We start from the raw sequence: 24,506 nt of genomic DNA, 5'->3' as shown, positions 1-24,506 counted from the left end.
AGTCTGGTCAAGTTGGTACAAAAAATGAACAATTAATCAGTAGCAGTGGGTGTGTAAAATCACTGGGGAAGCCAAGCCAATAAAAATAAACTATAGTACAACGTTGTTTGCTCTATAACCCATTTGTTCATACGCCACCGCGACATACAGAAAGACCATGACAACGAAAAGACAAGAGTCGCACAGTGACGGAATAAATTCCACTACACGTACGTTTGTTTCATCACAAAACCCGGAAAGCGACATCTGTCCGGTGAAGTCCACAAAGCAAAATATTGAACGTAACAGACAGTTATATGACCTGCAGCGTGTTCCTGTTTTCCACAGTTTACTAAACAAATACTGATTTATAACCATGTAGTTACCACAAGTCAGCCTAAAGACAACAGGAGCAACGCCTCTGTTATTCCAGCACCATTTCAACAGAAACATTTCAACATCATCAAATCAATAAGGCTACATTTTTATACTTAGCTTAATACACTGAAAACAAACTTAAAGATACCAAAAACTATTTCAAATACAATCAAATCAAATTGTATTGGTCACATACACATGGTTAGCAGATGTTAATGTGAGTGTAGCGAAATGCTTGTGCTTCTAGTTCCGACAATGCAGTAATAACCAACAAGTAATCTAACTAACAATTCCACAACTACTGTCTTATACACACAAGTGTAAAGGGATAAATAATATGTACATAAAGATATATGAATGAGTGATGGTGCAGAACGGCATAGGCAAGATGCAGTAGATGATATAGAGTACAGTATATACATATGCATATGAGATGAGTAATGTAGGGTATGTAAACATTATATTAAGTAGCATAGTTTAAAGTGGCTAGTGATATATTTTACATCAATTTCCATTATTAAAGTGGCTGGAGTTGAGTCAGTGTGTTGGCAGCAGCCACTCAATGTTAGTGGTGGCTGTTTAACAGTCTGATGGCCTTGAGATAGAAGCTGTTTTTCAGTCTCTCGGTCCCAGCTTTGATGCATCTGTACTGACCTCGCCTTCTGGATGATAGCGGGGTGAACAGGCAGTGGCTCGGGTGGTTGTTGTCCTTGATAATCTTTTTGACCTTCCTGTGACATCGGGTGGTGTAGGTGTCCTGGGGGGCAGGTAGTTTGCCCCTGGTGATGCGTTGTGCAGACCTCACTACCCTCTGGAGAGCCTTGCGGTTGTGGGCAGAGCAGTTGCCATACCAGGCTGTGATACAGCCCGACAAGATGCTCTCGATTGTGCATCTGTAGATGTTTGTGAGTGCTTTTGCTTTTAGCTCAATCAATGTTGCTTAATACCATGTGGCCGTCCATGATATTGATTTGTGTGTGTGTGTGTGTGTGTGTGTGTACGTGCACACACAAGTAAAATAAGAAATTGACTCACACTACTTGTAGACTAGTTGAACGCCAATGCCATCCTCCTCGTGTTGCCAAAGCAGTCTATGGTCTGTCATATACTACGCTTTTAGTTTTTCCATAGGCTAGCAAGCATTTTAGCCACAGTAGGTAGCCTAACTTCCTCGCATGGGCAAAAATGAACCAGTTAAATTAGCTAGCTAGTTAACGTGAGCTTAACAGGCTACATCTAGGCTACATATTGAACTTCAGTCATCTCAGGCCAGTGGCACAATATATTCATTTATGGTTAGATCCTAATCGTTGGCCTGTACAGAGCATTATGTCAAAACCACAAGTCCAAATCCACATCTCCATCCACGGCTAAGGAAAGGGCCGATTTTAGCAAGCTAGGTACTGCAGGTCAACACAAGCAGACATGAAACAGACACGTTTGTCTGACAATGATGACGTTTTGATTAGGATGTGATTTGATTGGTGTGAAGCCAAATCCAAACTGGCTGCCCTTGGGAGGAATTTTGCTGTGCCAGGACAACCCACAGTTGAGCTCAGCTCAATGCTGATAGGCTAATTATTTTATAATTGTTTTATCAAAGGAGGCCAAATGCTTGCTGGCATCAATCAATCAAATGCTACGGTGGCAACATGTCATACTCTTTTGTTCCAGACAGCATCAGATACATGGGCTACACATACTGAGACAGAGGGGCGCCGTTTCCCTCGCTCAGATGAAAATTATGAAAACACAGAGAGACGAAAGATAAATTATTATGATTATTTATTTATTTCATTGGTCAAATATTTGGGGAAGTCTGGCTTCCCTTGGCATCCATGAATACACGCCACTGCAATTAATGTGGCTAATTCATATAATCAGAATCCACCACGGCGTTAATTAAGACTGAAGCTGCCAAGTCATTTGTTTAATTGGCTAGCTAGCTAACGTTAGCTGGTCGAGGATGGAGAGAATCCGAAAGCAAGACGGCAGTGGTGTGCTGCGATGAGGATTGTAGGGAGGACAAAGTTACAAGGCTGCTCTTTAACTATTAGCCAAAAGACGGCACCCTACACAGGGCAGTGTCCCCAATCACTGCCCTGGGGCATTGGGATATGTTTTAGACCAGAGGATAGAGTGCCCCCTACTGGCCCTCCAACACCACTTCCAGCAGCATCTGGTCTCCCATCTAGGGACTGACCAGGACCAACGCTGCTTAGCTTCAGAAGCAAGCCAGCAGTGGTATGCAGGGTGGTATGCTGCTGGCTTAGCAACTGCAGTGTCTTCTGGGAGTTGTAGTCTCATCTCAACATGTTCTCTCTTCCTGTTTTGCTGTAGGACTTCCTGACTGACCTGATGATGTCAGAGGTGGACCGGTGTGGGGAGAACGAGCACCTGATCTTCCGAGAGAACACCCTGGCCACCAAGGCTATAGAGGAGTACCTCAAACTGGTGGGGCAGAAGTACCTGCAGGACGCACTTGGTAAGTCTGTCTGTCTGTATCTATATATCTGTCTGCCTGCCTCGTTTCCTGAATGTCTGCCTTCCTGTCTTCTCCAGCTTCTCTATGTGTTCAGTTATAGGAGAGGAGAGATAAAGCTATTGGAGACGATGTATGTGGTAGGATCTGCTATACAGGTGAGGAGGATGGGGCTGTAGATATGGTCTTTGTATTCAGCTGTAGGAGATGGCTGTAGAGATGACTGCTCCAGTCTGTGGACTGTGACATTTCCCTTCAGCGCAGGCCACCCTCTGGAGGAGAGAAGATAAACATTATTTATCTCTCTAATGCCTGTCTTCAAGCCTTCAAGTCTTCACACTATTAATCAAACAAGCATGAATTCATAGAATGCTTGGGAATGACGTAGAGTAAGGCTATTTGTGAATATTCTATAGCATTATAGAGTGGGATAGCGGCCGTGCGTTCGGACAGTCAATAGACACTGCGGTAAATAACGCCTAATTAAAAAACATCTGTCTCCACCGGGAAAAATTGAGAGGAAAGGTCGGTCACTCACCCACTCCTCCAATGACCTGACATCCTCCAAGCAGCGAGTTAACGTTAGGCTCTCGGTTTCTAGCTTCCTAAATAAATAGCTAAATAAATAGCTAAATCAATAGCTAAATCAATAGCTAAATCAATAGCTAAATCAATAGCTAAATCAATAGATATGCAAGCCTATTAGCCATGTTGACTGACTTGTGATCATTGCCCTTGGTAGTTTGATTGTATTGACATTCCCAGCCTTAGTTACATCAATCCGTTTTTGTCCAAAATATTGAGTCATTGAAACTGAAACAGTGGAACCCGAATGGGTGGAAGCAACGAACAACATACAAGCCAGCTGTGATTTACAACCTGATAGCAATATTTGATATTGATCATCATGTCTGATATTATGATTGTCTGTTTGTTTCATATCTGCAAAGTAGTTCAAACGCTGCCAGTTCCACTTTAAGTTCAGATGTGGAAAATGAGTAGGCGCGGTCAACACACTTAACACGATAGGGGATAGATTTTTGTTGATGCTGAGAAGAATGGAATGTATGTTTTAAAATAAAAAATTTAGAACATTCTCTGAACATTACTAAAGTTTTCTTGTGGTTTTTATGGAATGTTTTCTTAATGTTCTGAGAACAAAATGTATGTTTTTTTTTAAATAACATTATTAGAACGTTCCCTGAACGTTACTAACATGTTCTTGTTGTTTTTGTTGAAAGTTTTCTTAACGTTCTGGAACAATTTGATAACATGGCTTTAAATAGAACCATAAGGAAACCTGTAGGAAACATTATGCTGAAGTCCTGAAATTCCCACAGAAGAACGTTGTTTTTTAACATTCTCCTAAATATTTTACGACATTCTGAATGTTGTGCCGTCTTTTGGAGAAAGTTCCTATAACATTACCAAAATTGAAATTAAATATAACCATCTTTTAAGTTTCAGGAAATGTTCTGTTAAAGTAATGAAATACCACATTTTTTTAGATAGTTCATAGTAAAGAGCTTACTGAGCTGTAGTAGAGGTCAAAGGTCATTGAGCTGTAGTGGAGGTCTTAAGGCAGAGAAGGCCCAACCCTCCTGTACACAGGACTTTCTCTCTTTTTTTCCCCCTTCCCTATCTCACTCTCCCTTTCTCTACCATAAGGTTAGTCCAGTGTTATTGTTTGGCCGTAGTCCCGGCAATAAGCCTGGTGCATGTTGCTGTATTTACCTCATCCAGCCTGATTTAGACACATACACAGCAGCAGTTTTAGCTGCAGAAAAGCACACGCCCTCCCTGCAAATGCTCTTTCTTTTTCCATCCCTCTCTCATTTCCCTCTCTGTGTATAGATGTAAAAGGTCTGTCTGTCTGTCCGTCCGTCCGTCCGTCCGTCTGTCCGTCCGTCCGTCCGTCCGTCCGTCCGTCCGTCCGTCCGTCCGTCCGTCTGTCTGTCTGTCTTTATTTATTTCTGGGGTTGTGTTAAGAATATATTGGGGCCTCAGGGAATCATCCATGTGTGTATTCCTTGGAGCTAATGTGCTTTGAAGCCTACCGTAGGTGAATAATGGAACATCTCATCGCATGCCATGATGAACTGGTTCTGGTCTGCCATGCAGGGGTGACATAAGGATGACCAGGAGTAGGGGGAGGGAGAGGGGGAGGGAGAGAGACAGACAAACTGTACAGGGGAAGTGATTACACCTTTATCACTGTCAAACTACGGATGAGATCTTCTTTTTATAGTCTTACCACATCCACTCTCTCGTTCTTTCTCTCTCTCGGTCTCCTCCCTCACTCTCTCTCTCTCTTCCTCTCTTGTTCTCCTTCATATGGGAAGGGCAAGGTTGACAGGAAGGGGGAGAGAGAGGGGGGTGGGTTTGTGGAACGTTGATGGAGCGTTGTCTGAAGCGCATGAACATCAGTTGTGTTACCTGGGATGACCTGGGTCTCTGACTCAGGTTCACTCAGGGTTCTTATTGTTGGTTGACATACTGTTGCCATTGGATAGTTGGTGACGGTCTGAAGTGATGTCTTGCTTATGGTATGCTGTTATGGTATGCTGTTATGGTATGCTGTTATGGTGTGATGTGTTGAATTGAGACGGTCATTCTTTCAGCGATTCAGTGTCATTTTAATTGTTTTAAATCCCAGCGGTCAATAGCAAAAACAGCCCCCTGGTGGTCAATCATTATAACTACCTCCAGCAACAAACTGTTTACTGAATGAATTAATGTTTTGTGTCTGAATTAATGAATGTTTGTGTCTGAATTAATGAATGTTTGTGTCTGAATTAATGAATGTTTGTCTGAATTAATGAATGTTTGTGTCTGAATTCATGAATGTTTTGCGTCTGAATTAATGTTTGTCTGAATGGATGAATGTTTGTGTCTCGTCACTCACCTGTCTCCCTCTCCAACCCCGTTGACTCTCCGAACTGGCTGAATGTCCGTGTCTGACTGTCTCTCTCTCCAACCCCGTTGACTCTCCGAACTGGCTGAATGTCCGTGTCTGACTGTCTCTCTCTCCATCCCCGTTGACTCTCCGAACTGGCTGAATGTCCGTGTCTGACTGTCTCTCTCTCCAACCCCGTTGACTCTCCGAACTGGCTGAATGTCCGTGTCTGACTGTCTCTCTCTCCAACCCCGTTGACTCTCCGAACTGGCTGAATGTCCGTGTCTGACTGTCTCTCTCTCCAACCCCGTTGACTCTCCGAACTGGCTGAATGTCCGTGTCTGACTGTCTCTGTCTCCAACCCCGTTGACTCTCCGAACTGGCTGAATGTCCGTGTCTGACTGTCTCTCTCTCTCTCTCTCTCTCCCTGTGTTACAGGTGAGTTTATCAAGGCGCTGTATGAGTCAGATGAGAACTGTGAGGTGGACCCGTCCAAGTGTTCGTCCAATGACCTGCAGGAGCACCAGAGTAACCTGAAGATGTGCTGCGAGCTGGCCTTCTGCAAGATCATCAACTCCTACTGGTAACTACTGGGACACCGGGCCACAATACACTACCATTTATCTCTCATGACATTTTAGGAACCACAGTTACCACAGGGAACAGCACACTGTCTAATCCCCTCCCTAACGTTGTTGATACGTCCCCCTCCCTGGCAGTGTGTTTCCACGGGAACTGAAGGAGGTGTTTGCGTCGTGGCGACAGGAGTGCAGTAGCCGGGGCCGACCGGACATCAGCGAGCGGCTGATCAGTGCGTCTCTGTTCCTGCGCTTCCTGTGCCCGGCCGTTATGTCCCCGTCGCTCTTCAACCTGATGCAGGAGTACCCTGACGACCGCACCGCACGCACACTCACGCTCATCGCCAAGGTCACCCAGAACCTGGCCAACTTCACCAAGTGAGTGTGTGTTGACGGCGTGTGTGTGTTGACGTCGTCCGTTTTCACTGTGTGTGCGTGCGTGCGTGAGAGAGAGAGAGAGAGAGAGAGAGAGAGAGAGAGAGAGAGAGAGAGAGAGAGAGAGAGAGAGAGAGAGAGAGAGAGAGAGAGAGAGAGAGAGAGAGAGAGAGAGAGAGAGAGAGAGAGAGAGAGAGAGAGAGAGAGAGAGAGAGAGAGAGAGAGAGAGAGAGAGAGAGAGAGAGAGAGAGAGAGAGAGAGAGAGAGAGAGAGAGAGAGAGAGAGAGAGAGACCTTTCTATATGCGGGCACTCACTCTCTCCCTCTCGCTTTCTTTTTCTCTCTCTCCATCCCAGGTTTGGCAGTAAGGAGGAGTACATGTCCTTTATGAACCAGTTCCTGGAACATGAGTGGACCAACATGCAGCGCTTCCTGCTGGAGATCTCCAACCCGGAGACCATCTCCAACACAGCAGGGTTCGAAGGTTACATCGACCTGGGACGGGAGCTGTCCACCCTGCACAACCTGCTGTCAGAGGTCGTCTCTACCATGGACCAGGTAGGGCTGACAACCAGGGGGGGGGGGAACACAACAATGAATACAAGGGACATTTTGTCATTCGTTCATATACACTTACGTCTGTATATCGTTTTTCAAGAATTGAAAGGAGACGGGAGTTTGTCCTGACCACTCAAGGCCCCAGCTATCAGTGGATTTTCATGATCGGAATTGACCAAGAACATTTTCTGAGACCTGGTGAAAGCCTATATAACTAGACCCCCAGACCTTTTTCTCTGGTCAGGTCATGTAGTCAGGAAAAACCTCTGGCTCTAATTAAATACGTACTTTGAAAGTACATACTTAAAAATGCTGTGGTGCATTATCACTACCCTTCAGTGTTTAATGATGTACAGGGTGCATTAGCATGTTTACCGAACAACATTCACCAATGTGTACAGCACACCATTGCTTATATAATACAACTACCGCGACCACTCTCTGTCAATGAGAGTGCACTATTGGTGTGCTCTGATTTGCAAATGGATTTGCTAGGGCACCTAGTGCATAAGCCATGGTTCCGTATGGAGAGCCATCCCAGCGTGGTAATTACTAGGTACATTTGGGGTCAAAACCCATATAGACTCAAATCAAATCAAATCAGCAAACCCATAACCCATCAGCAAAACCCATATAGACTCCATTTGTATGTGTGTGTGCTCCATCCGATCCTCACAGAGAACAACACACTTCCTTTTATTTCACTTTTTTATTTTTTTATCCTGTCTGTCCCCGTTCGCCGTCATGTCCTCCCAGGCTCGGATTCATTATTCAAACTGAAGGGCATAATTAGAGTAAGATTAGCACTCTGTAATTGGAAAAATAATACGCCATCGAGCAGCTGACTGACTGACACAGACACGGGGAGGAAAATAAGTTGCCGTCTCATCTGCGATCCAAGGTTTCAGTTAGTGCCTATAAAAGTTGCAGCAGCACCACACGGATGCTTAAAATGGCTTCATATATAGTGGAGTAGAAGACTGTGAAGAATGCCATTAATACAGAGTGAGCCTAAGTAGGATGAAGTTTGCCCCCAAGCCTAGACACTGATCTAATGTCAGTCTAATGTCTTCCGTACCCCACCGCCCTGATTCATTATTAGGATTGCAGGAGGTGGAAGTGGATCTCAGATCTGTGCTTAAAGGCCTCAACTTTTCTACTGCGCTACCCTCACCCCTGACCCCATCTCTGACTTTGAACCTTTTGCCCCTCAGACCTCCGCCTCCAAACTGGGGCCTCTACCCAGGATCCTCCGGGAGGTGAACACAGCGCTGACCAATCCGTCCAGTATGACCATGACCATGACCGCTCCGTCCCCCTCTGACCGTACAGGGTCTCCGCCCAACACCGGGGCAGGCTGCAGCATCTCCACCGGCCTGCAGAAGATGGTCATCGACAATGACCTCTCAGGGTAAGGACAGGGTGAGGGTAGGGTAAAGGCAAGGAGGAACAAAACAAACAAAAGGAATCTGTATGGGTATGGGTAGGAATGATTAAGGTGGTCAAGGTTTGCTCTTCAAATTTCATGTGAGATAAAAGGTCATGACGATCTCTAATGAAGGTCAACAAATGAAGAATGATAATGACGATCTCTTGGAAGTTCATTTCTTTGATAGGTGAATGAGATGACGGTCATTGTTGTCTATTGTGTTCAACAGCGGTCCAGGATCAATCGGTATAATTAGCCACTGTCGTCGTCGCGCACCCCCCTTGTCAGACCACGCTATGGTGTGTCGACCCAGCCACAGTCCCTGTCCTGTCCCCTCCTTATCAGGCTGGCAGAGAACCTGTAACCCCAGTCAGATTTATGGAGGCTGGAGTGAACAAGACTAGCATTCTAGCAGTCTTTCTTAATTACATCCCATTCACACAGAGGGAGGGAGGGAGGGATATAGAGGAGAGGAGAGAGAGAAAGCAGCAGAGAGAGAGAAAGTGAGAGAGAGAGATTATGGGGACATAAATCGTGGCTGTCAAGGTAATCGTCTGCAGACAATAAAGCTTCTGACTGGGTGGTGGAGGAAATGAGAGGAGGAGGAGGAGGAGGAGGACGGGAGGGGAGGAGAGAATGAGTGTGGATCACTTAACTTCTCCCTATGACTCACATCCTCACCTGCTGCTGGTTTGCTGTTTTTATACCATGTGTCCTGTTGTGTAGGGTGAGTGTTCATTGGGATTTCACACTTAACTGTTTGTCATGTGTGGGCTGAAGGGTTTGACTGGTCATTTTTCATGTCTGTAAGGGTCAATAGATACAGCCGTGTACAACTGTTTTACAGAATAGTCAAAACCTCTCTATCTTTGCCATTCCTCCTTTTTACCTCCTGTTCCTCCTCCCCTCCCCAGGTTGGTGGACTTCACCAGGTTACCCTCCCCGACCCCGGAGAACAAGGACCTTTTCTTCGTCACCAGGAATTCTGGGATCCACCCCTCCCCGGCCCGCAGCTCTAGCTACTCCGAGTCCAATGAACCCGAGCTGGGCATAGCCAACGGCAGCAAAAGCCTTTCCATGGTGGACCTCCAGGACCCCCGCATCTTAGAGGGCGGCCCCTCAGACGGACTGGGAGAGGGCATCGTTCCTGGGGGAGTGTGGTCGGCCCGGACCCCCCAAGGTAACATCATTGGAGGTCCTACACTGAGGAGGCCGGTCCAGACCCCCACCACCCCTGGGTCGGAGAGTGCCCCAGGCAGGTCGGCTCAGCTTCTGGCCCCCCTGTCCTTCCAGAACCCCGTCTACCAGATGGCGGCAGGGCTGCCAGTGTCGCCGCGAGGCATGGCCGACTCAGGCTCCGAGTGCCACAGCTCCCACAGTTCCCATAGCAACAATGAGGACGGGCTGGGAGGAGGAGGGAAACACAACACCTTCCTGAACCACGGAGGAGGAGGTGGTGGTGGGGGGAGTAGCGGGGAGGAGTATGCACGTCGTTCGGGGGAGTTTGTAGGCACACGGAGGCAGCTGTCACTCACAGAGGCCCAGCCCACCATGCCCAGACAAAACAACGCCGGCCCCCAGCGCAGGATAGACCAGCCCCCTCCGCAGACCACCGTCACCAGGGGCCGCACGCCGCCGAACCTGCTCAACAGCGGGCCCTACCCGCGCCCCGCCAGCGGCAGCATGATGTCATCATCGCCCGACTGGCCCGGCAGTGGTGCGCGGCTACGGCAACAGTCGTCGTCATCAAAAGGAGACAGCCCCGAGACCAAGCAGAGAGCCCAGCACAAACAGGTCAGGCAACGTACGCTTGTTCAAATGACTGTGTATGGGGATAGCTGTTACAGCGTGGTCCTTGGCTGGCAGTCATGTTGGTAACTTCAAAATTGGCTTTCAGGAGGGTTCGTAACGGATCAGCGTTGAAACATGGTCATTTGTCTCTCAATGAGTTCTCAGGCTAAATAAGGCTTTTAATGAACAAATGACGCAGAGTCGCGGAAAGCTTCCATTAACACCACTTCATCCCATTATGCGCTGCATGTTGACGAGGCCTGTCTGTCCGGTGGGTGGTGCCTGAGCGCTCAGTTGATTCTAGTCGTCGGGGGCAGCCAGCGTGTAGTGGCCGTAAACGCCACGCTCAACGTCTCCACCGCCTTTACACGTGGAAGTCTACTAGCACGGGATCACAGGTAGAGTGATGGATGCAGCCGTAGGTCTATCGTTTCCTGCTTTTGTACTGACGCATCGAGATAGACAGGCTAGTTTGTTTATTAGTTAGTCGTTTTTTTGGGGGGGTTGGTGGGTTGGTAGCAGGTCACACACACACTCACTCAAATCTTGCGCTCGGTTATTTGTGTGTGTGTGTGTGTGGCTGTGTGTCTCTCGCTGTTGGGACTGGGAGTTGTTCTAGTGTGTCTATAATTGATCTGCTGGCATCCTCGGGCTGTTAAAGATGACCTCATAGTCAGCAGGTCACCATCGACCAGGCTGGCTGTTCGATGGTTCCCCCAGTGATCTCTGGCCTCAAGGTGACAGGAAGGGCATTTACATTCCCAGTTTCCCGCAATACCCCCCGCGCTTAGTGATTGACTGATTGGTGTAGCCCGAGGGTCGAGGGTTAATGGGGTCGTAATGGAAACCAGACAGACACCATGCGCGCTCTGCTGGGATTTGTTTTGCATGTTGTTTTGAATGTCTTCCTTCCTCTCTGAACTCCATTAGAGATACATAGCAGGGGGATTAGAGCGAGACATTGAGAAGGAAATCAATTGCTTGATCGAGTCGCTGTCTGGCTACACTGACTGGGTTTCAGCTGTGTCTGGAGACGCATGTATTTTTAATAGAGCTCGGTGCTTTATATACTGACAAGATTGCAACTGTAGTTCTCATCCGTGCAACACAGCTGTAATCAAACCTGGCTGGGTTCTGAGTTTACGAAATGATCCTGTCTCTGTCCCATTTGGAGTGACGTCCAGATATGTCAATAGGCTGCTGGGCATGTCACGGAACATCACATGGATATGTCGCTACCTAACTAACTGACTTACTAACACTGTATATTCAGTAGAAATCTCTTGTCTGTCTTGACCTTGGTATTCTTCTGAGAAGTGTCCAAGGACAATGAAATGACAGTGTGAGGTTTGAGCGAATATATTTGAATTCATTCAGCATACCATATCTGAGATTCAAATAAATATAGTCAATGTTTCAGTTCCAAAGAGTGTTTTGGACTTTGTCTGTGAAACGACCCCACTGTTCTTCCCCTCCCTTCACAGTCCAAAGGCTCCATCTCCCTCTGACCAACTGTCAGTCACCTTAACTGACACATTTAATGACACACACACACACACACACACACACTCTCTCACTCATACACACACACGCTCGCTCTCTATCTCACACTCAAACACACACACATACACTCTCACACATACCACACCCTCTCTCTCTCTCTCTCACACACATACCACACTTTGCTCTGGTGATCACATCTGTTCGTCACATTCCATGCTTATTCCGGTGTGTATGTATTCTGTATGTCGGCGTGTGTGCACCGTATGCTGGTGTGTGTGTGTACCGTATGACGTGTGTGGGCGTCCCACTCGACTCAGCTCATGTGTGTTGTGTTGGTTCCACTAGGCCCCCTCCCCAATGAACCCCAATGCGCTGGACCGTACGGCTGCCTGGCTGTTGAATATGAATGTGCAGTATGTAGACCATGAGGGGATGGACCCCGAGTTCAGAAACAGAGAGGATCTCACTCTGGCCGAGAAGGTAACGTCCAACTCCCAAACCAACCTTAACCCTCTCTCAACCTCCCTTTTACCTCCCTAACTACCCCCCCGGTCCTCAGCACCCATCCTCTACCTCTCTGCCTAACCCTCAAATGTAAACACTACCTCACTCCCTGTAACCAGTACTCTTTCTACTCCCCTCAACTCCCAATGCCAAGACCTCCTTCCTACCCTTAAGCTTTCCCCCCTTACAACTTACAATCACTCACAGTAACCCAGCATCTCTAATAACAATACTCTGAATGGTCAAAGGATTTCAACTTTAAGGTATTCTCTTTCGTAATTGTGTGTGTGTGTGTGTGGTTATGCTTCCTGCTGCTTATTCACTTGCTTGTCATCCCACCAGCGCATCTCATTGGCTCTCAGCTCCTCATGCTTTGACTGGCCGTCACGCCTCGGCTGCACATGATTCATACATGATCGTTGGAGCTCTATCAAAACGCTGAGGAAAATGGAGCGTGCCTAACCAACACACCATCAATAACTAACTCCAGCTTTGATGGGATCCTTCACAGGACGTTTTAAAACTACACACACAACAAAAAAATCTGGGTTCCTCAAGAGGATGGTTCTATGTGGAACCATAATGACTCAAATAAACCTTTGAGTTCTCAGATGGTTCTTCACAGTTCACAAAATACTTCTTTGCTCTTTTAGTGATAATTAAAATGTAGGGGAGGCGGCTCACTATAATTCTTTGGGGTGTGGCTTGCGTATAATTCTTTGGGGGTGTGGTTTGCGTATAATTATTTGGGGGTGTGGTTTGCGTCACTGGTCATAAGACTATGACCAGTGACGCTGTCTTGTGAAACACTCCAGGATGGCCTTGTGTCAATTGAGTCTGGTTGACTAAATCAGTCCTTGCGTTCTCAATTCTCTCCTCAGGGACACCCAGCTGTTTCAAAGGTAGCACACTCGATTCAACTTGTCAATTAACACAATCATAACACCTATGGAATTTTAACAATATAATGTGGCTGATAGAAAACCCTGTGGTTCTTCAAAAGGACCTATAAAGAACCATTTAAAAAAGGGGTTGGAACCATAGCGGAACCCTTTTTGTGTGCTTTATAGATCCTTAGGAAAGGGTGTTCTTTATACCACCATACAGGTTCCATTTAGAACCCCTATCTGGTACTATTTAGAACCATTATTGTTTAGTGCGTACCCTTAAATGCAGCTGCAGGATCCAGGATGTGTTTTATTAAAGGGATTTGCTTCTGCGCCTCGTTTCTCCCAGCCAGCACAAACTCTCTCCTCTCCAGTACCATTCACAGGTCCGTGTTCTCCCTCTCATCCCTCCGTCTATTCCCTCTCTTCCTTCTTCTGGAACAGTGCTCAGCTTAAGTCCCCTCACAGGCCCAGGTTTAGAGGTTAGGGATCAAAGGCAAGTGCTGGTGGGATTTGGGACATGGAAGGAATGGAAACTTATCCCTCCCAGGAGTACTGGTGGCTTAGAAAAGTTGGACGTTTTACTATGAGTATTGGCTAATGGGTACTTATCGTCTTCCACACTTCCAGCGCTTTTTATAATCCAGGTGGAGCAAAAAAAGAACGAATCAGATAAGATGCAGAAATTGTGTGACAAGGAGGTGATACACCTGTCAAGGTCTACTGGAGGACCACTTTGATGAGGAGGACATTGACAGTGGTGGGAATGTTGACGGTTAATGCCCTCCTTAACATAGAAATAACAGGACAATTGAATGGGCTAGTATGGGTCGGCACCATTTGAAACAATTATCGGGTTGGCGCTGTTGATGATGATAATAATAATATGATAATACAAATTCTGACTCTCTCTCTCTCTCCTGTCTGTAGTAGCAGGTGGCTGTATTGCTGGTGACTGACTCTTCCTCTAACCCTGTCTCTCTCTCTCTCTCTCTCTCTCTCTCTCCTGTCTGTAGTAGCAGGTGGCTGTATTGCTGGTGACTGACTCTTCCTCTAACCCTGTCTCTCTCTCTCTCTCTCTCTCTCCAGTACCAGCAGGAGATCGTGGTCCTCCAGGAGAAGCTGCGTGTGTCGGTCCAGAAGCTGGAGGAGTACGAGGCTCGTCTGAAGGGCCAGGATGACGGAGGTCCGAAGGTTCTGATGGAGTACCAGGCACGGCTGGAGGAGTCTGAGGAACGCCTGAGGCGACAGCAGGACGACAAGGACATCCAGATGAAGGGTATTATCAGCAGGTACGTCTGGCGTGGGGGATCAGACCCTTTCCCGACAGCCCGGTGAATGTAGAGTGGAGGGATGGAGATAATGTCGAAGGTGAAGAAAGAGTGTGAACATGTGGAAAGAGAGAGCGAGCTCACGCCGAGAGAGAGAGACGGAGAGAGAGAGGGGGGGAGGGTGTGTGTCATACGAGACAGAAAGTTCAAACTAAAGGTTGATTTTACCTAGGTTAGACACAAGGGACCTCAAGAGTTAACCATCCCTGTGAGTGGGTTTTATGCCTCGTATTTCTATGCTTTAACAGAGAAGTGAGATATGTTAGAAGCTTTGTGCAGCAGAGATCTGGAAACAAAAAAGGGGAGAAACGAAGTGATCTACGGGAATTTCGAGAGGTCCAGCCGACCTTCTGATAAAGGATGCGGTGATGAGTATTAAACCGGTCACCTGTGACAAAGTGAAGCGGGCTGTGGTAGCGCAGAATAAAATGGAAGGGGAGAGAGAGATGGGGGATGTTATCTGCTGTGTTCTCCTGATGTTATCTGCTGGTCTGTGATGTCAGGAGACACAACGCTTCCCTGTTCCCGTCAGATCCTTATCACACTGCACTCTGCTGTTAGAGCCTACACACACACACACACACACAAGCACACAACTCACACACATCTCACAAAACTCAATATACTGACATTTCACAAACTCAATTAAAGTGAAAAGTGTTATCCTGATGTCTAAATGCCTAGCAGACCAGTGCCCGAGACACACACACACACACACCTCACAAACTCAATTAGAAGCTCCACACTCCTACACACACCTCCTAAATACATAGCAGACCAGTGGGCCCAAGATACCCTCCTTCCAATAACTCCATTACAGGCTGTGCAGTGTGCAGTCCGGCATACATCTTTAAAGCACGAGCAGACCCCCTGCGTGTCAAGAGTAACACAATCCTTACGCACGCCCCTGCACTGTGTCCACATGCCTTGGTTCTTACACGGTGTGCATCCTTCTGTTTGTGTCGCTACTGTCCCTCTAACACAGTGTGTGTGCGTCATGTCTCGCTGTGTACGTGTGTGTGTCCAGGCTAATGTCTGTGGAAGAGGAGCTGAAGAAAGACCATAGTGATATGCAGGCTGCGGTCGACTCCAAACAGAAGGTCATTGATGCACAGGTGAGAGTCAGTTACACACACACACACACTTACCCTAACCCTTAGTACACTACTACCCTCATCCATACGCGGGTATATTATCCCATATTCCATCGCCCCTGCATGACTTTTCAAGTTTTCAAGTTATATAATAGTCGTATGTACAATATACACATGGAATGCTTACTTGCAGGCTCCTTCTCGACAATGCAACAACAGTAAGAAATGATAAAAGATTACAAACAAAGTAAATGAGCCAATAGAATAAACTGGCCTACACACAATACCCCAAAATGTCAAAGTGGAATTATTTTTTTTAAATGGCTTGAGCCAGTAAGTATTCAACCCATTTGTTATGGTAAGCGTAAATTAGTTCAGGAGTAAAAATGTACCGTATGACCTGTGTGGGCTTCTCACTCTGCTCTGTGTGTGTGTGTGTGTGTGTGTGTGTGTGTGTGTGTGTGTGTGTGTGTGTGTGTGTGTGTGTGTGTGTGTGTGTGTGTGTGTGTGTGTGTGTGTGTGTGTGTGTGTGTGTGTGTGTGTGTGTGTGTGTGTGTGTCAATAATAGTGATTTAACATTATTTTTGAATGAATACGTCATCTCTGTACCCCACACATACATACACATTATCTTTACGGTTCCTCAGTCGAGCAGTGAATTTCAACCACGAATACCAGGGAGGTTTTCTAAAGCCTCACAAAGAAGAGCACCTATTGGTAGATGGGTACAAAGTAAAAAAATTAAAAAAGAAGACATTGATGAAGTTATTAATTACACTCTGAAAGGTGTATAAGTGCAAATTCTTATTTTCAATGACGGCCTAGAAACAGTGGGTTAACTGGTCTAGGAACAGTGGGTTAACTGGTCTAGGAACAGTGGGTTAACTGGTCTAGGAACAGTGGGTTAACTGGTCTAGGAACAGTGGGTTAACTGGTCTAGAAACAGTGGGTTAACTGGTCTAGGAACAGTGGGTTAACTGGTCTAGAAACAGTGGGTTAACTGGTCTAGAAACAGTGGGTTAACTGGTCTAGGAACAGTGGGTTAACTGGTCTAGGAACAGTGGGTTAACTGGTCTAGGAACAGTGGGTTAACTGGTCTAGGAACAGTGGGTTAACTGGTCTAGGAACAGTGGGTTAACTGGTCTAGGAACAGTGGGTTAACTGGTCTAGGAACAGTGGGTTAACTGGTCTAGAAACAGTGGGTTAACTGGTCTAGGAACAGTGGGGGTTAGGAACTGGTCTAGGAACAGTGGGTTAACTGGTCTAGGAACAGTGGGTTAACTGGTCTAGAAACAGTGGGTTAACTGGTCTAGGAACAGTGGGTTAACTGGTCTAGGAACAGTGGGTTAACTGGTCTAGAAACAGTGGGTTAACTGGTCTAGGAACAGTGGGTTAACTGGTCTAGGAACAGTGGGTTAACTGGTCTAGGAACAGTGGGTTAACTGGTCTAGAAACAGTGGGTTAACTGGTCTAGGAACAGTGGGTTAATTGGTCTAGGAACAGTGGGTTAACTGGTCTAGGAACAGTGGGTTAACTGGTCTAGGAACAGTGGGTTAACTGGTCTAGAAACAGTGGGTTAACTGGTCTAGGAACAGTGGGTTAACTGGTCTAGGAACAGTGGGTTAACTGGTCTAGGAACAGTGGGTTAACTGGTCTAGGAACAGTGGGTTAACTGGTCTAGGAACAGTGGGTTAACTGGTCTAGAAACAGTGGGTTAACTGGTCTAGGAACAGTGGGTTAACTGGTCTAGGAACAGTGGGTTAACTGGTCTAGGAACAGTGGGTTAACTGGTCTAGAAACAGTGGGTTAACTGGTCTAGGAACAGTGGGTTAACTGGTCTAGGAACAGTGGGTTAACTGGTCTAGGAACAGTGGGTTAACTGGTCTAGGAACAGTGGGTTAACTGGTCTAGGAACAGTGGGTTAACTGGTCTAGAAACAGTGGGTTAACTGGTCTAGGAACAGTGGGTTAACTGGTCTAGGAACAGTGGGTTAACTGGTCTAGGAACAGTGGGTTAACTGGTCTAGGAACAGTGGGTTAACTGGTCTAGAAACAGTGGGTTAACTGGTCTAGAAACAGTGGGTTAACTGGTCTAGGAACAGTGGGTTAACTGGTCTAGGAACAGTGGGTTAACTGGTCTAGGAACAGTGGGTTAACTGGTCTAGAAACAGTGGGTTAACTGGTCTAGGAACAGTGGGTTAACTGGTCTAGGAACAGTGGGTTAACTGGTCTAGAAACAGTGGGTTAACTGGTCTAGGAACAGTGGGTTAATTGGTCTAGGAACAGTGGGTTAACTGGTCTAGGAACAGTGGGTTAACTGGTCTAGAAACAGTGGGTTAACTGGTCTAGAAACAGTGGGTTAACTGGTCTAGGAACAGTGGGTTAACTGGTCTAGGAACAGTGGGTTAACTGGTCTAGGAACAGTGGGTTAACTGGTCTAGGAACAGTGGGTTAACTGGTCTAGAAACAGTGGGTTAACTGCCTGTTCAGGGGCAGAACGACAGATGTTTACCTTGTCAGCTCGGGGATTCGATCTTGCAACCTTTCGGTTTCTAGTCCAACGCGCCAACCACTAGCCTACCTGCCACATGTTTTGTGAGTCTGAGTTGTCGAACATCTATTCAAGTTTGAGTCTGTATTGTCTTTTTGCGTCCCTAATGGATTTACGGCGCTTTGTACCTGGCTTGCTGTGTATGTGTCGCGCGTCATCAGGGTTCGTTCTGCGGACATTGAATGATGCAGTACGGCTCTCAGCATGGTATGGATTTCTCTGTTCATCCAGGGTTTTTGGTTGGGGTGTGTCCGGATTGTTATTGTGGGTACAACATCAATCAACATATTTCCTAATGAAGCCTGTGACAGATTTAGCCAAAGCATTCTCAGGGATAGTTAGTTGATTGACGATATAAAATCCCAATGAGAGAGGGCAGGGCAGTCTGCGGTGGCATAAAACAGTACTGCAGGTCATTATGATCATCTTGGAAGGAGAGTTGAGCACACACTTCCTGTCACACACACACGTCCTGTGTTTGCAATGTTTGAATCTCGTGGAGAGAGATGCATGGAGAAAACAAAGCCCATGCAGCGCCTAGTCAACTGTGCTCAATATATTGTGTGTATATTTATTCCTACTATTTATTTTGCGTGTGTCTGTGTGTGTGTTCTGTGACATCTGCTACAGGACGTGAAGGGTGACAGAACACGGAAATACATCATGTTTAATTCAACCAGTCACAACTCTGGCGGTGACAAGGCTTGAATGGCTGAGCGCGACACGCGACTCTACGCTTCACTAACTAATATTTACATGAACACTATTCTTCCTTTACTTGACTCATTCCTGCCCCTGCCGGTCTGTCAATGGCCGTGACTCGTTTTACACTGTAAACTCTTGTCGACTTCTGACAGCAGAGTGGCAGCTCTGTGTTGTGGCGTGATATTTTCTGATGCAAACACAGACACTGACGCCAGCACACAAGCTTCAACGAGAGTTAAACAAAGTTGCAGAGGTGTGGTTGAAAGACGGCTCAATGTCAACTCACAGACAGCGGCGCACAGACACACACACGTGCGTACAAACAGAAGCTCATCTGCACAGTGAAGTAATGGGAGATGAGTGTGCAAACAAAGAGGCGGTGGCGAGGCAATGAGCCGCTCCCTGAGTCAACAGACAGAGAGAATGAATATGGAAAGCTCATTAAGAAGAGAGGGAGAGAAAGGGAGAGAAGTGAATGGTGAATTAGAGAGCACCTCGGGTGGATGAACATGAACGCGATGGGACTTCAGATGATACCGTAAGCAACACTAACAGGAGCAGGAGGCTACATCTCCATTTTGCCATTAATGCGTCTGGTCGTCTGGCTGGCTGCCTCGCTGGCTGGTCGACTGGCTGCCTGGCTATCTGCGTCTGTGTACCTCACCTCCTATCTTTGCACAGGCCTATATTTGGTATCTCTCTCTTGCTGTTTGCTTCTCTGTCTCACCCCCCCTCCCTCCGTCTCTCCCGCTCTCTAACCCAGTGTTTCTCTCTCCCTCCCTCCCCCTCTCTCTCTCTCTGCAGGAGAAGCGTATCGCGTCTCTTGACGCAGCCAACGCCCGTCTGATGAGTGCCCTGACCCAGCTGAAGGAGCGCTACAGCATGCAGACCCGTAACGGCATCTCCCCCACCAACCCCACCAAGCTCCAGATCACAGAGAACGGAGAGTTCAGGAACAGCAGCAACTGCTAGAGAGTCTAATAGAGAGTGTGTGTGTGTGTGTGTGTGTGTGTGTGTGTGTGTGTGTGTGTGTGTGTGTGTGTGTGTGTTGGCTGGTGCTTGTAAAGGACACTTCCTTATATGGACACTAAACGGGGGTTAGTCTGAGTGAGGAGACCACTGTGAGGGGCCAAGCAGCGAGGAGGCAGGACTTCAGTTTGACAGACAGCTGACCAAGTCAGTGACAGCGAATCAATGGACAGAGCTGAACACCAGTGGGCCCTGCAGAGGAGGAGGCTGGACAAGCTGTAGATATGAACTGAACTCTCCATTAATCAACCGATTTGGATGTTTCCATTGGATGTATGCAGTTGCTGGGACAATTTCAGACTCTCTTCCCTACTAAAGCTTTGGACAAATCACTATAATCAACACAATGTCTGTCAGATAGTCACCCAATCCTCTCTCTTCCCCTCTCCTCTGTTTTCCTCTCCTTTCCTGGCCTCCTCTATTCTCCTCTCTTCTCTGTTACGACCAGGTCATGTGGACAATGTACAAAACCAAACAATAATAACAGAAAAATTATTTATAGTAGTGTTAAATCTCAAAGAAAAGTATTTTTGTCCAATGGTTTATTTAGATCTTATATCATTCTTTAAAAAACAAACAAATAGGAGCTTTGAAATATTTTGTTGTCCAGTCTGATATTTCTTTTTTAAGTCCTTTTGTGTTCCAAAGTGCCCCGCAACCCCGAACAATAATACTACTTTTTGAGGGAATTTTAGTTTGTGGTCAAAAAGACTGTAAAATCACTATGAATTCAGCAAAAGATGTGTTTAATTTAGGAAATCTGTTCCTAATTTTTAAAAAAGAGACTTCGGAAAGTATTCAGACCCCTTGACTTTTTCCACGTTACGTTACAGACTTTAAAAAAAATGTTGAGCACACAATATCCCATAATGACAATGTGAAAACAGTTTGTTAGAAACGGACATGATTTAGAAAGGCACACACCTGACTATATCAAGTCCCACAGTTGACAGTGCATGTCAGAACAAAAAACAAGCAATGATGTCAAAGCAATTGTTCGTAGACCCCCGACACAGGATTGTGTCCTGGCACAGATCTGGGGAAAGGTAACAAAAAAATTCTGCAGCATTGAAGATCCCCAGGAACACAGTGGCCTCCACCATTCTTAAATGGAAGAAATGTGGAAACACCAAGACTCTTCCTAGAGCTGGCCGCCCGGCCAAACTGAGCAATCGGGGGAGAAGGGCCTTGGTCAGGGAGGTGACCAAGAACCCGGTGGTCACTCTGGCAGAGCTCCAGAATTCTGTGGAGATGGAATAACCCACCAGAAGGACAACCATCTCTGCAGCACTCCACCAATCAGGCCTTTATGGTAGAGTGGCCAGATGGAAGACGCTCCTCAGTAAAAGGCACATGACACCCTGCTTGGAGTTTGCCAAAAGGCACCTAAAGACCTCCCCCCAACCATGAGAAACAAGATTCTCTGGTCTGATGAAACCAGGATTGAACTCTTTGGCCTTAATGCCAAGCGCCACGTCTGGAGGAAACCTGGCACCATCCGGATGGAGAAGCATGGTGGTTGCAAAGAGGCAAAGTAGAGAGAGGCAAAGATGAATGAAGCAAAGTAGAGAGAGATCCTTGATCCTCTCCAGAGCGCTCAGGACAGACTGGGGCGTAGGTTCACCCTCCAACGGGACAATGACCCTAAGCACACAGCCAAGACAACGCAGGAGTGGCTTCGGGACAAGTCTCTGAATGTCCTTGATTGGCCCAGCCAAGTCCGGACTTGAACACAAGCAAACATCTCTGGAGAGACCTGAAAATAGCTGTGCAGCGACGCTCCCCATCCAACCTGACAAAGCTTGAGAGGATCTGCAGAGAAGAATGCGAGAAACTCCCCAAATACAGGTGTGTCAAGCTCGTAGCGTCATACCCAAGGACACTCGATGCTGCAATTGCTGCCAAAGGTGCTTCAACAAAGTAAAGGGTATGAATACTTATGTAAATGTGATATTTAATGGTTTTATTTTTTTATTAGCAAACATTTCTAAACACCTGTTTTTGCTTTGTCATTATGGGGTATTGTGTGTAGATTGATGAGGGGGGGGGACGATTTAATAAATTTTAGAATAAGGTTGTAACGTTACAAAATGTGGAAAAAGTGGGGTAAAAAAGGGGTGTAAATACTTAGCGAAGGCACTGTATGTGACCAATGTAATCAAGGTATTGAAATGTATTATTATTTTCAAATACAATCTTCTTTTGGGCTTAGTTGTGGTCAATTTGCAGTGTACCGGTCCCCAACCATCCGCTCTGACAAAAATAGTCCCGCAGCAGAATCGAGTTGCCTACTCCTGCCCTACCCCCGGGCTGTTCAGTGTCAGTCCTGGAGGGCCGAAACACTTCCGCTTTTTTCCTCCTCTCCCTATATAGTGCACTTTGTGAAAGCTATTGGTACATGAAACGCCTTAAGTAAGGAACACATCTCTACTTTGTCCTTCAGACCCCCTATTCCTGCAACAACAACAACAAAAGGCACATCTTATGATACAGTAGATTTGTAAAGGAATATAAATATAATGTACAAATACATCACGCAAAATGTGTTATGAACACTAAATCATGACCTGTGTGTGAAAATATACTAATGAAATGTAAGATAGATGTATGCATATTTCATTTTTTCCTCTATAAAGTATACATGAGATATATAGGTGTATTTGATCAGGTCAAGTATGATAGAAGCTCGTTCCAAGGAGTGGGTGGATGCAGCTATAGTGTGTCTTATAGGGCTTCGGGGCAGGGAGAGACTGCACACTATGCTGTGAGTTGCACCATGAGCAGATGAAATACAAATCCTGTTTCCTTTCTTCTTCTTCTTGACCTGTACTTTATCCAGGTTTTTGGAAACAGACCTGGTCGGGATTGAGGTTTGCTTTAGTGCTTCACCAATAATGTTGAATCGACGTTGAATCGACGACGTATGTTGGTTGTGTGTCGCTTTGCGTTCAGGACCCTTGCCATGGCTGGTCTGATAGCCCTGTAGCACAAGGAGAGAGAGAGAGAGTTGCGTTGTTGAACACGATGTTATACTATACACTGGACTGGTGTGTGTTATAATGTGACCTCACAGGTTAGAATCGTACGCTTTTTCTAAAAACTCTCCTGTTTGCTAATTCATGTCAAAGAAGCATGCCGCATAAAGACTGTGACCCCCCCACACTTCGCTTCGAGGCATCTATCTCTCCTCTCCTCTTTATTCCCTCTCCCCTTCTCCCTCATTCCCTCTCTCTATTGAATGTGAAGATGCTACTCAAACACACGGTTGGTCTTAATGTGGGGTCTAGACCCTAATGTGGGGTCTAGACCCTAATGTGGGGTCTAGACCTATTGTCCCTGAATGATCCTATAGCTACTGTTCCCGCTTGCTCCCACCACCCCACAGACATTTTCAGCACATCTATATTTTGTATATTTTTATAATTCATTTCTCTTACCTTTACCGATGAGTTAGGGTTGAAAAATCTGCATGCTTCATTTTGGCGCTGTAACGAATGGTAGCGACCCACTGCGTCACCATTTCAAATAAATAATACGTTTCCAATGTAGGAAGATGATGGAATGTTGTTTTTATGAGTTGCTGCAGACATGAATGATATGTGATTTATATATCATATAAATATATGATAATGATGAGTGTATCAAGAGGCTGGACAGCCTTGGAGACGAGAGTGTAGATACATTGTTCACAATATTTTTTAACTAATGTTAAAAAGAGAGCCTTTTTTTTGTAAATGTACCTTGTGTTCAATAATATTGCTGTATCGATTGATATTACTGTATCATGGATATTGTAAATAGCTCAACCAGCCATCTGTCCTGTTCAGTTAGATCTCCAGGTTTTAGTGCAATCCTCTAATCCCCCCCCACCCCCCAATTCAGTATACTCTTTTTTTATCAAGGGAAAAACACTTCAAGAGTATATTGCAAAAAAAATGTAAATGACTATGTTGACTCTGGGGCGGCAGGGTAGCCTAGTGGTTAAAGCGTTGGACTAGTAACCGAAAGGTTGCAAGTTTCGAATCCCTGAGCTGACAAGGTACAAATCTGTCATTCTGCCCCTGAACAGGCAGTTAACCCACTGTTCCTAGGCCATCATTGAAAATAAAAATTTGTTCTTCACTGACTAAAGGTAAAATTTAAAAAATGTCTGGCGTGTAGAGGTCAGAGAGAGTCCAAATGTCCAGCAACCTATGACCCTCTCTGTGGTGAGAGAGAAACACAAGCACAAAACCCCATTTGTCATCAGCCCAGTTTTAAGCATTGATAGAGCTGGATCCAAACCGTATCGGATTTAAATTCAAAGGCAATGTTCCCAGCGTTCACAGAGACTTACTTACGTTCCTTTGGGAGCTCCCTTGTGGGTTCCAGTATAGAGCTTGCCTGGTGATGTTGGAGAGTGACTGTTGTAGAGAGGACTAAATGAAGTCAAGACTTC

The 24,506-nt window shown here is 46.2% G+C and overlaps 1 protein-coding gene across 4 annotated transcripts in view; it reads left to right on the top strand.

Moving 5' to 3' along the window:
* LOC112230876 (disabled homolog 2-interacting protein) overlaps positions 1-20,840 on the top strand; it is a 321,602-nt gene extending 300,762 nt beyond the window's left edge. For 3 of the 4 annotated variants that reach the window (XM_042311572.1, XM_042311570.1, XM_042311573.1), the window contains 10 exons: positions 2,698-2,842; positions 6,174-6,318; positions 6,455-6,691; positions 7,044-7,245; positions 8,460-8,656; positions 9,589-10,468; positions 12,314-12,448; positions 14,449-14,651; positions 15,718-15,805; positions 19,844-20,840. In XM_042311572.1, the coding sequence (XP_042167506.1) occupies positions 2,698-2,842; positions 6,174-6,318; positions 6,455-6,691; positions 7,044-7,245; positions 8,460-8,656; positions 9,589-10,468; positions 12,314-12,448; positions 14,449-14,651; positions 15,718-15,805; positions 19,844-20,011 (2,400 nt within the window). In that variant the 3' untranslated portion in view covers positions 20,012-20,840. The remainder of the gene's footprint in view (positions 1-2,697; positions 2,843-6,173; positions 6,319-6,454; positions 6,692-7,043; positions 7,246-8,459; positions 8,657-9,588; positions 10,469-12,313; positions 12,449-14,448; positions 14,652-15,717; positions 15,806-19,843) is intronic. The other variant, XM_042311571.1, reaches the window with a different exon arrangement.
* The last annotated feature ends 3,666 nt before the right edge of the window (positions 20,841-24,506 follow it).

The sequence above is a fragment of the Oncorhynchus tshawytscha genome, linkage group LG33 (assembly GCF_018296145.1).
Source record: "Oncorhynchus tshawytscha isolate Ot180627B linkage group LG33, Otsh_v2.0, whole genome shotgun sequence".
Lineage (NCBI taxonomy): Eukaryota > Metazoa > Chordata > Actinopteri > Salmoniformes > Salmonidae > Oncorhynchus > Oncorhynchus tshawytscha.
The sequence above is the reverse complement of the archived record's forward strand: the minus strand, read 5'-3'. Positions and strand labels throughout refer to the sequence as shown.